Consider the following 12,350-nt stretch of genomic DNA (forward strand, 5'->3'; position numbering starts at 1 on the left):
TTGAGCACCAAGACCCTGACCCATGCTTCTCACGACTTTTTTTAGTGATCGATGGGGTTCTTACCACCAAGACCCTGACCCATTCTTCTCGTGACTTTGTCTAGTAATCTGTGAGGTTTTGAGCACCCATGCTTCTCCTGACTTGTTTAGTGATCGGTGGGGTGCTGAGCACCGACACCCTGACCCCTGTCCAAAGTTTGTTAAAGTGACAGTGACACTATTTACAATCAAAGTTTCTGCTCCACACTAATACTGTACATTATCCATTTTCCAGACGGTTCAAGCTGCCCTAGACCGTGCAAGAGAAGGTCGTACGTGTATAGTCATCGCCCATCGACTGTCAACTATTCAAAACTCGGACATCATTGCCGTCATGTCTCAAGGAATTGTCATCGAGAAAGGAAATCATGATCAGCTCATGGAGAAGAAAGGTGCTTACTACAAACTGGTCACAACCGGAGCGCCTATTAGTTAATACTGTGTATAAAACATCCACATCTTTTACAATGAAGATATATGTGTGACTATTGCTCTGACTATATTACAGAATAGAATGTGGCTATACAGTCATACTGTATGTACTTGTACAGGGCAATGTAAGCAGCAACATAAAAATTTGACATAAATGGCCAGTCCTCTGGTGACTACCCAGATACTGAAGACTATTTATTACTATTCCCAGCATCTGTCTACATGCTGGGGTTCTGCTATCATTATAGATAGGCAAGCTCAACCGGAGACACTTATAACAGCCATGTTGTGCCATAGACGTAGGTGGAGAATAGAATTTGCAAATATAATGGGGGGGAGATGTATAGATGAAGAGAAGCAAAGATGTGATCACCGGTATAGGCTGCAGTTATCATTGCCTATCATCTCTCACATTGCCTGAAATGTAAATAATAATAATAATAATAATAATTATATATTTATTAATAGGTTTACATTTAATTTCCATTATTTCAGATATCTATAGAGATATACAGAATATTGCAAGAAACCAATTTGTATAAGTGACACTTTAGATTTAAGGTATTCTTTACTTTGCACAATCCCTAATTATTAGAAAGGTCTCTTATGTGGATTGTGAAATGTCCCCCTGCCAAGATCCCCAGCAATCAGCTGTAATCTGTTTTGAAACCTGGTAGTAAGTGTTAAGTTTTTTCTGCAGCGCCACCACAGGGGAAATAAAACATTACACTATGCCTATTCAAATCAGTAATATGAAATAAGTAATGAAGGACAGAATAGGTCCTCTAGAGGCAAAGATGCTCTTTGTAACTTCTCTCCTGTCAAACTAACAGAGCACCCACCATATGAGCTCGGCATCCTCTCAATGGGTGTATAAAAATATATATTTTTAACTGGACAACCCCTTTAAGCTAAACTGGTGGGTACCCAGCATCTTTTTCACTGGCCTCTGATCTCCCATTAAGGGTGGGCTCACACATAGCAGAATCGCAAATTTTTCAGCACTGTCATTTTGAATAGGTTTACATACTGTGTGTAAACCCCATGCGGCGGCCCGGTAAATAATACTTTAGCGGTCCATGCTTCGCCCTGGTTCTGTGGCTGCCGGCCCCCTGACTTCCCGCTCAGCCAATCAGAGGCTGAGTGGGACATCAGGATGCCGGCAGCAACAGAAGCAGGCCAAAGCGCAAACCGGTTAAGTATTCACCGGGCCGCCGTGGATTAAGGGGGATGTGGTTTACACACAGTATGTAAACCTATTCAAAATAACACTGTTGGGAATCACAGTGGATATCGCTGCAGGATTTGCTTGAAATCCGCTGCAATTTGCTACGTGTGAACCCAACCTAACACTGTGTTGAGAAAAAGGTGGTAGCTGACAGGGCTCAGATCCTATTTAGATGGATTGCAAAGAGTGTACAACAGCCCAGGTGCTTTTACCCCTTATGGGTATCTTACTTTCATGTAAATAAATATTTGTTTATGATAGTGGCGCTTTAGTATACGCTGTACATACATACTGTAGTTAGGAATCCAAGTATTTGTAAACTTGACAAAAAAAAAGGCCTTAAAAATAAAAACTAAATGAAAAAGTTACATGCAATTTCTATACCTCAATGAAATCCATTAGAAGAGACTTTGCTAATATCTGATTCAGAGGACAACAATAAACTTTTAGTTTATCCTCAGAGACAATGATCATACAAAATGCTATACCTACTTTGTAATTCAATGATGCTGTATGTTGTCTACAATAATCAACTGACCAATAAATAACTATAAGAACCCGATGTTTAGTTTGTTTCTTTCACTTCATGTATACACATCCATTGGTATGCATAAAGATTATCCAAAGTGTGTCTTACTTGCATTGAAATGTTTGCTGTTTGTTTCCCTAATAATGTCTAAATGTTCAGTCACTGGCGGTCTCTCTTCTGCCGAATTTGCTGTTTACTGCCTGTTGAAAGGTTTAGTCTCTTATAACTTATGGTACTTTTACACGGAGCGATAATTCATCCGATCGCACGATTAACGATTTTGAATGAACAATGTTTTTTTTATAACGATCAGCGTTTAGACGGAACGATACATGGTACGGAAAAATCGTTATGCGATCGTTTTGCGAAATTTTTGAGAATGACCGATGATAATTTGAGAACATGTTGAAAGATCAAAATGAACGATTTCTCGCTCGTCGTTTCATCGTTCGCTGCGTTTACACGTACGATTATCGTTCGAATTCGATCGTTATCATGCAAAAACGAACGATAAATCGTTCCGTGTAAAAGGACCATAAGTCACCAAGACAGACTGCAGAACATGGGATGGGGCAATCATTAAAGGGCAATTATCAGCAGGTTAGACTAATCTAACCCACTGATAGCCTCCTAATGGGCCAGATCGGCGTGATGGGGTGGGGCAGTGCTCCTAACAGTGTTATGTATTGTCCATTCACAGGTGCAGGTGCTTTTCTCTATGATTCTGTCCTATTTTATTCTCTCTTTCTCCACACACACGCAGCCCCTACCACTCACAGGAGGGTTTAGTCAGCCCCTGTAGGAGGAGTTAGTTCTTGGTGGAAGGAAGTAGGAGTTCGTGGCTGAGGGTCCAATTGAGTGGATGTGTGAGGATCAGCTCAGCCAAGAAGTTCTTCTTGTGAGCCCTAAAACAACTATGCAGTGCTAAGTTCTACAAAGGAGAGAGAAGCCAAACAGGGAACACCTTGCCCACGCCAGGAACCTCTCTAAAACGTGCAGGGCAGTTACCTCAGAAGCTATAGGAACTGATCCCAGTGGGACAAAGCTATGGACAGTCTACATATCCCACTGCGCAGTGCAGGACAACTGGGAAGGTCCAGGAGTTTGCTTTGCCCAAATAACAAAGCCACCTAGGACGGGTAGCTTGCAACTAGGGAGCATAAGGTGGTCAAGGACTAAAAGTCACCCGTGAGTACGAGTATTCTCTTTCACTTCTTTTGTTCACCTCAGCTGTTCTACCTCAACTACCAGCACCTGAGCCTCCTGCAAGATTAGTACTGCTATACTGCATTGTTACTACGTGTACCGTTTTTGGTTTGCACTATGTTGATCCAAAGTAAAGTATCTTATTTTTGCCAATGCATTGGACTCTGGCTTAATTTTTTTCTTTTGTTGGGGGTGCTGGTGAGGCGCCAACTGTCCAAGGTGGGTCAAACACCACTCCAGGATACCGTGACAAGGGCCCAAGTGACCCCAGACCCACACAGCTTTACCACACCACCATACCAGCTGACCCGGTAGGGAAAACCAACTAACCTCACCGCAGCATACCACCACACTGCTACTATCAGCCATAGGGTTGCTGATCTCTTGCTTATGCTATTTTGGTAACCCGGGGTGCTAGGTGGTACTTGCAAGGGTTGATGGTACAGTACCAATGCAGCACTTGTCACAGGGCTCGAAGTGGTAGTAGCCCTCACTAGGTCCCAACACGCACCCATTAAAAGGTACAGAAGTCCTAGTGTACCCTGTAGTGTGACAGTGCAAATGAGAAAAACAAAGTCCAGGATAACCAGCAACAATGTTAATTTGACAGTTCTCTTAAAGTTACAGTACAGTGTGGTTTTCAAGACACGGGTTCACACAATGTGTTTTGAGAGTTTTTGCCAGCAGGTTCCCATTTTGAAGTTTTGCCAGCAGGTTCCCATTTTGAAGTTTTGCCAGCAGGTTCCCATTTTGAAGTTTTGCCAGCAGGTTCCCATTAAGAGGTTTTGAAGAAATAGAAATTTTAGCGGTTTAGACTGTAGATACCATAGATATTGGAGGTTTTGCAAATTCTCTGTCAGGTTCTGGATAGAAGTTCAGACTGGACATAAGGCTAGGGGGCTACCAGAAGAGGGGGACCATACAATTATGCTTGGCACTTTAGTGGGAAGAGTCTGACAATCTTGGCTACAGTTGCGATAAGACTTGAATAAGAGGAATAGCCTGTAAGTTAAGTCTAATGCTGGAGAGATCACAGAGTGCCAGATCCAGTAGTACGACAGAGTGGAACTACTTCCTTAAAATTATCCGAAAATCCAGGAGGCAGCGGGGCATGTTAATATTTCTGTTATCCTAGTAAGCATGTACACATAGAGGAGTGGACATTCATATTGCCGCTAGCTCCTGATTGGTCTATATTACGGTTAGTATAGACATTATATGACCAGTAGGTAATCTAGGGTATGTGATAATCACGTCTTCTTGATACTAGATTAAAGATGCCAGATTATGTTGTTTGCCCCTTTTTTCAATTATTTGGTTTATTAGCCATAGCAACTTATAAATTACTGTCATGAAGTTACAGACATGAACATACTATAGTAGGATTTGACAAAGTAGACAAATTAAAATAATTTGGGTGCTCGGGGGTGTGGTTGTGTCACGCCCCTGCAGTCCCCAAAACCAAGCCCAGGAGGAGCAAGTTTTTACAATTCACATATACAAAAATTAGATAATTACACATTTATGACTATTTACAGCTATAATGCAACAACAACTACATGTCAAGTTCATTATAACCTCTGGATTTATATAAAGGAACGTTTTACATGCAGTTACATACAGTGCCTATAAGGAAATGGCATATGCCTGGATTTATCAATTTGGCTAGGGACATAAAACAGTTATTTCACATCAACCAATCACAGCTCAGCTTTTATATCTGAATGAGCTGTGATTGGTTGATGTGAAACAGTTTTTTTTATTACTACAGATAGATTGATAAATCTGGCTAGAAATTATACATAAATATTAAAACATGTTCATCAACTAGGAAACATACATTGTTCTCATATACAAATTGGTCAGGCCTTCTTTTTATGTGACAATTGGAAGGAAACCTAGGGCACACTGATTTTAGAGGGAAATGTTTGTGTTATCATGAAATAATTTTGATACTTCTTGTTCTATAGAGAGAACCTTCCAGCAGTCTCCTCCTTACCATCACAGGCAGGATTACAAAGAAAGGTGACACCAGTGTATAGATAAGATGGCATCAGGCCATACACAATAAGATGGTCAGATCTCACCTTCTCTCCCTCTCACGGGTCACAGGACATGCCTGAAAAACTCTCCTATAGAAGTCAATGGGTCAGCTCAGCCTATGCCCATGCCAGATGAGAATATACTAAGCGTATAATTCTATGACTCTGAACACTCAGACCCCAGCTTAAAGTTTTTTTTTAATTTATTTTTTTTAAATACAGGTACAAGCATATTAAGCTGAATTATTATATAATATTTGTTTTAAAAAACATTAAAATTGTTCAACTTTGTTATAGGTTTCTGCTGTAATATACTTTGATCCTCTTTTCATATTTCAGCTTGCTGCTTATGAATGCGAATGAAAGGCTGCAGACCTGTACAGAAGTTACACTCTGCAGTGCTGAGGGTTTGCTACAATTTGCAGTAATCCGAGTTAAACCATATATATATATATATATATATATATATATATATATATATATATTTATATATCTACATATATATATATATATATATATATATATATATATATATATATATATTATTTAAGGAGAGCAAAAATTGATTTTGAACATGGTATATAATGTCTTCATTCTGCATCACTGAATGTAAACCTACAATTACAGCACAAGGCACCGCATAACAAGTACTTTTATGATCCCATGTTCCAGATATTCATCTAGAATTTATTTCTTCAACATATGTAGCTGGGAAATAACCCTTCTTCCCATTGAGGGTGCCGTACCACCACCCGTCATCAGTTTTACGGTTAATGATGATACAGTCATCTAGAGGGAGAAAAAATATATTATTATACAGTAGTAGTATGGGACATAATTGTATACATTAGTAGTGCATATACCTATAACCTACATTTACCAACAGCAGATATTGTATGTTTTCAGCTCCATTATATTCTATGTATATTGGCTATCTTCTTTGAAAGGACCACCTGTCCACCTCCATAGAAAAGCACTTTACAGTGAATTCTTAGGTGGTCTTCTCAAAGAGTTTTTTTTATGTAATAGAACTTTGATCAATCAAATTTACTGATGTTTATTCACATAAGAGAATAAAGAGCTATATTTTATCTATCTATCTATCTATCTATCTATCTGTCTGTCTGTCTGTCTGTCTGTCTGTCTATCTATCTATCTATCTATCTCCTATCTATCTATCTATCTATCTATCTATCTATCTCCTATCTATCTATCTATCTATCTATCTATCTATCTATCTATCTATCTATCTCCTATCTATCTATCTATCTATTATCTATCTATCTCCTATCTATCTATCTATCTATCTATCTATCTATCTATCTATCTATCTATCTATCTATCTATCTATCTATCTATCTATCCATTTTGGTGTTTGTTGGCTCGTGAACCCTTGAGAATTTTCTATATTTCTATATAAGTATGATATAAAAATACATATTCCTCAATAAATATTAATTTTGACTATCACATTTTTTTTATTTATTAGCCAATATTTCATTCCTGAATGGTGAAAGTATGTGAACCTTTGCTTTTAGCATGTGGTGTGACCCCATTGTACAGCAATAACTGTATATAAGTGTTTCCAGTATTAAGTCCTGCATATCGGCTTGCAGTAATTTTAATCCTATCCATGGTACTTTAAAGGGGTTGTTCAACTATTAGCAAAAAAAAAAAAAAAAATTGCTAGTGTTGTATCTAAGGCTTAGCTAAATATCCCTGCCAAGTTTTGTTGCTATATGATCTTTCTTGTGGCTGCTGTGGAGCTGTTCCCTACCACCCATGTTCTCTTCACTTCATGTTTCATATTATATTTGCATGTAGGGCTGGGCGATTAATCGAATTAATTCGATTAATTCGCCCAGAATTTGAGAATCGATTTGACTTTTTTGGAAAATCGAAAATCGATTTTCCAAAAAAAACATTGGATTTGGGCGCGCTGGCGGGCTGCTCGCATCCTCCAGCTACTGAAACAGCGTGAGGAGCGAGAGCGCCCAGCAGCGTCCTATGTCCCCGCCTCTGACCCACCCCCATAGCCGGACGTGTACGCACGCTTCCTCCCGGCCGCACATGGAGGTCCCCGGAGGAGGCTGCAGATACTGAAGCATCGGGTGATCGCTGCGGGTGCTGGAGCTGTACAGCAGCGACACTATCACCCGATGCTTCAGTATCTGCAGCCTCCTCCGGGGACCTCCATGTGCGGCCGGGAGGAAGCGTGCGTACACGTCCGGCTATGGGGGCGGGTCCGCTGCGGGGAGTAGTGCGGGCGGGAGGAGAGCGCAAGTGCCGGTGGTGTGCGCCCGCGCAGAGCGGGTACACCAGGTATGTTCCCTCCTGCCCCGGTCTGCTCCATGCCCCTGCCGATCTGCCCTATTCTCCCCCCGATCTGCCCCATGCATGTCCCCCAGTGTACCCCATGCCCTTCCCCCCTAGTCTGCCCCTTGCTCCCCCCAGTGTGCCCCATGCATGTCCCCCAGTGTACCCCATGCCTTTCCCCCCGATCTGCCCCATGCTCCCCCCAGTGTGCCCCATACTTGCCCCCCCCAGTGTACCCCATGCTCTCCAGCCCAGTGTACCCCATGCCCTTCCCCCCCAGTCTGCCCCATGCTCTTAGCTATGTCCCTGACCCTCATCTTTACCTGTACTACTACTACTGCACCCCTCATCTATACCTGTACTACTACTACATCCCTCATCTTTACCTGTACTACTACTACTACACCCCTCATCTTTACCTGTACTACTACTACACTCCTCATCTGTACCTGTACTACTACTACTACACCCCTCATCTTTACCTGTACTACTACACCCCTCATCTGTACCTGTACTACTACTACACCCCTCATCTGTACCTGTACTACTACTACACCAGGCTCATCTATACCTGTACTACTACTACACCCCTCATCTTTACCTTTACTACTACTACACTCCTCATCTGTACCTGTACTACTACTACTACACCCCTCATCTTTACCTGTACTACTACTACTACTACACCCCTCATCTTTACCTGTACTACTACTACTACACTCCTCATCTGTACCTGTACTACTACTACACCCCTCATCTTTACCTGTACTACTACTACACCCCTCATCTTTACCTGTACTACTACACCCCTCATCTTTACCTGTACTACTACACCCCTCATCTTTACCTGTACTACTACCACACCCCTCATCTGTACCTGTACTACTACACTCCTCATCTTTACCTGTACTACTACACTCCACATCTTTACCTGTACTACTACACCCCTCATCTTTACCTGTACTACTACTACACCCCTCATCTTTACCTGTACTACTACACCCCTCATCTTTACCTGTACTACTACTACTACACTCCTCATCTGTACCTGTACTACTACCACACCCCTCATCTGTACCTGTACTAATACTACACCCCTCATCTTTACCTGTACTACTACTACACCCCTCATCTTTACCTGTACTACTACTACACCCCTCATCTGTACCTGTACTACTACTACACTCCTCATCTGTACCTGTACTACTACTACACCCCTCATCTTTACCTGCACTACTACTACTGCACCCCTCATCTGTTCCTGTACTACTACTACACCCCTCATCTGTACCACTACTACACCCCTCATCTTTACCTGTACTGCTAATCCCCTCATCTGTACTACTACTAATACACTAGTACATAGGGCACATATTTGGGAAAACTACTTATATGGGGCACACAATGGGCTTGTCTACTACATAGGGGCACGGGAGGAGCACTGTTACACTGGGAAGCAATATGGTTGTTGTCTCAAACGTCTATAAAATAGTTTCTGATGCTGCAGGGAGAAAAAATGTCCTGTTTGTTTAGCAAAAAGAGAAAAAAATCGAGATTTAAATCGAGAATCGTCCAAAATTTTAAAAAAATCGAGATTTTATTTTTTGGCCATATCGCCCAGCCCTATTTGCATGTGAAGTCTAAAACTACTGAGGCCAGCATTCCTTGTGTGCAGGCCAGCCCCTTCAGTAACACCCACTGCTGCTAAGCCAGCCCCCTCAGTAATGCCCACTGCTGCTAAGCCAGCCCCCTCAGTAACACCCACTGCTGCTAAGCCAGCCTCCTCAGTAACACCCACTGCTGCTAAGCCAGCCCCCTCAGTAACACCCACTGCTGCTAAGCCAGCCTCCTCAGTAACACCCACTGCTGCTAAGCCAGCCCCCTTAGTAACACCCACTGCTGCTAAGCCAGCCTCCTCAGTAACACCCACTGCTGCTAAACCAGCCCCCTCAGTAACACCCACTGCTGCTAAGCCAGCCTCCTCAGTAACACCCACTGCTGCTAAGCCAGCCTCCTCAGTAACACCCACTGCTGCTAAACCAGCCCCCTCAGTAACACCCACTGCTGCTAAGACAGCCCTCTCAGTAACACCCACTGCTGCTAAGCCGGCCCCCTCAGTAACACCCACTGCTGCTAAGCCAGCCTCCTCAGTAACACCCACTGCTGCTAAGCCAGTCCCCTCAGTAACACCCACTGCTGCTAAGCCGGCCTCCTCAGTAACACCCACTGCTGCTAAGCCAGCCTCCTCAGTAACACCCACTGCTGCTAAACCAGCCCCCTCAGTAACACCCACTGCTGCTAAGACAGCCCTCTCAGTAACACCCACTGCTGCTAAGACAGCCCTCTCAGTAACACCCACTGCTGCTAAGCCAGCCTCCTCAGTAACACCCACTGTTGCTAAGCCAGCCTCCCTCAGTAACGCCCACTGCTGCTAAGCCGGCCCCCTCAGTAACACCCACTGCTGCTAAGCCGGCCCCCTCAGTAACACCCACTGCTGCTCAGCCGGCCCCTCAGTAACGCCCACTGCTGCTAAGCCGGCCCCCTCAGTAACACCCACTTCTGCTAAGCCGGCCCCCTCAGTAACACCCACTGCTGCTATGCCAGCCCCCTCAGTATCGCCCACTGCTGCTAAGCCAGCCCCCTCAGTAACACCCACTGCTGCGTAGCCAGCCCTCTCAGTAACACCCACTGCTGCTAAGCCAGCCCCCTTGGTAAGGCCCACTGCTGCTAAGCCAGCCCGCTCAGTAACCCCCACTGCTGCTAAGGCAGCCCTCTCAGTAACACCCACTGCTGCTAAGCCAGCCTCCTCAGTAACACCCACTGTTGCTAAACCAGCCCCCTCAGTAACGGCCACTGCTGCTAAGCCAGCCCCTCAGTAACGTCTGCTGATGCTAAGCCAGCCCCCTCAGTAACACCCACTGCTGCTAAGCCAGCCCTCTCAGTAACACCCACTGCTGCTAAGCCAGCCCCCTCAGTAACACCCACTACTGCTAAGCCAGCCCCCTCAGTAACGCCCACTGCTGCTAAAGAAACCTCAGAAGTAACACCCATTGCTGCTAAGCCAGCCCCCTAAGTAACACCCACTGCTGCTAAGCCAGCCCCCTAAGAAACACCCACTGTTGCTAAGCCGACCCCCTCAGTAACACCCACTGCTCCTAAGCCGCCCCCCTCAGTAACGCCCACTGCTTCTAAGCCAGCCCCCTTAGTAACGCCCACTGCTGAAAAGCCAGCCCCCTTAGTAACACCCACTGCTGCTAAGGCGGCCCCCTCAGTAACGCCCACTGCTGCTAAGCCAGCCCCCTCAGTAACGCCCACTGCTGCTAAGCCAGCCCTCTCAGTAACACCCACTGCTGCTAAGGCAAACCTCCCAGTAACACCCACTGCTGCTAAGCCAGCCCTCTCAGTAACTCCCACTGCTGCTAAGCCAGCCCTCTCAGTAACACCCACTGCTGCTTAGCCAGCCCTCTCAGTAACTCCCACTGCTGCTAAGCCAGACCCCTCAGTAACACCCACTGCTGCTAAGCCAGCCCCCTCAGTAACACCCACTGCTGCTAAGCCGGCCGCCTAAGTAACGCCCACTGCTGCTAAGACTCCCCACCTCTTCATCACATCACACAACTCAACAGACACCCTCCTACCACAGCCTGCAGAGGAAATGTAACCATCACACAGTGACTTATCAGCACCTGGGAAAGCTGGGTGACTGTCTGTGCAAATCAAACTGAAGGGCATAAGTGTATATGTTATTTCTGCACAGGCTTTCATGACAGTTGGATAACTGTGATCTTATAACAACATGGAGACAGAGCCAGAAAGAGCAAGATATACAGAGATAGCAGGAAATGGAGAGACAGGGAAGGCGGAGGGTGAAGTGAGAGAAAGAGAGTGAGGTGAAAAGGGGTAGGTAGAGAATAGACAGAGAAAAGGATGCAAATATACAGAGAGAGATAATAATGTACTTCTTGATAACAACCACCCAACTTTCCCAGGTCCTGATAAACCAAGCTTGGAAAGTAGTCAGAACTGCAGCCACTCACAGGAATTAGGATGAGCTGAAGATGTGTCTGCACCTAGGAAAGCAGGGTGATGTACAGTGTGCACTAACACCTCACTCTCTGTCTCTTTGCCTCTTCTCCCCCTCCCCCTTCTCTGTATATCTCATTCTATAATCCTCTCCCCCTCACACCTGTTCAGCACACATAAGACGACATGAAGCCTGTGCAGGAATAACATATAGTCACACATACAAGCACCCTGCTTTTCCAGGTGGCAAAGTTGTGCAAATAACAGGCAGTGATAGACAGATATATGAGAGGTAATTCCACGTAGGAAAGTAGAGGAGCTTCCTGTGTAAAGCAAACAGCAGTATATTGTAGCTGGGAAGGTGCACAGCCATTACTGACATCCAGATATGAGAGATTTGCTTAGTACAACATGATCATGTGATCACTATGCCAACCTGCCTGGTTATTGGCCAGCAAGCACCATGTGACTAACAGGCCAATCAGAAGTGACAGGACACTGATGCAAATAAGCCATGGGGAAGGGGGATGGTTTA

The 12,350-nt window shown here is 44.4% G+C and overlaps 2 protein-coding genes across 3 annotated transcripts in view; one reads left to right on the plus strand and one right to left on the minus strand.

The window, feature by feature from the left end:
- Nucleotides 1-2,261, plus strand: part of LOC138800812 (bile salt export pump-like) — a 68,995-nt gene extending 66,734 nt beyond the window's left edge. Inside the window, exon 29 of the mRNA XM_069982861.1 lies at nt 275-2,261. Within this exon, the coding sequence (XP_069838962.1) occupies nt 275-475 (201 nt within the window). The 3' untranslated portion in view covers nt 476-2,261. The remainder of the gene's footprint in view (nt 1-274) is intronic.
- Nucleotides 2,262-5,661: 3,400 nt separating this feature from the next.
- Nucleotides 5,662-12,350, minus strand: part of NOSTRIN (nitric oxide synthase trafficking) — a 52,644-nt gene continuing 45,955 nt past the window's right edge. For both annotated transcript variants that reach the window (XM_069982863.1, XM_069982862.1), the window contains one exon: nt 5,662-6,265. In XM_069982863.1, coding sequence (XP_069838964.1) covers nt 6,153-6,265 — 113 coding nt within the window. In that variant the 3' untranslated portion in view covers nt 5,662-6,152. The remainder of the gene's footprint in view (nt 6,266-12,350) is intronic.

Source organism: Dendropsophus ebraccatus, chromosome 9, assembly GCF_027789765.1.
Source record: "Dendropsophus ebraccatus isolate aDenEbr1 chromosome 9, aDenEbr1.pat, whole genome shotgun sequence".
Lineage (NCBI taxonomy): Eukaryota > Metazoa > Chordata > Amphibia > Anura > Hylidae > Dendropsophus > Dendropsophus ebraccatus.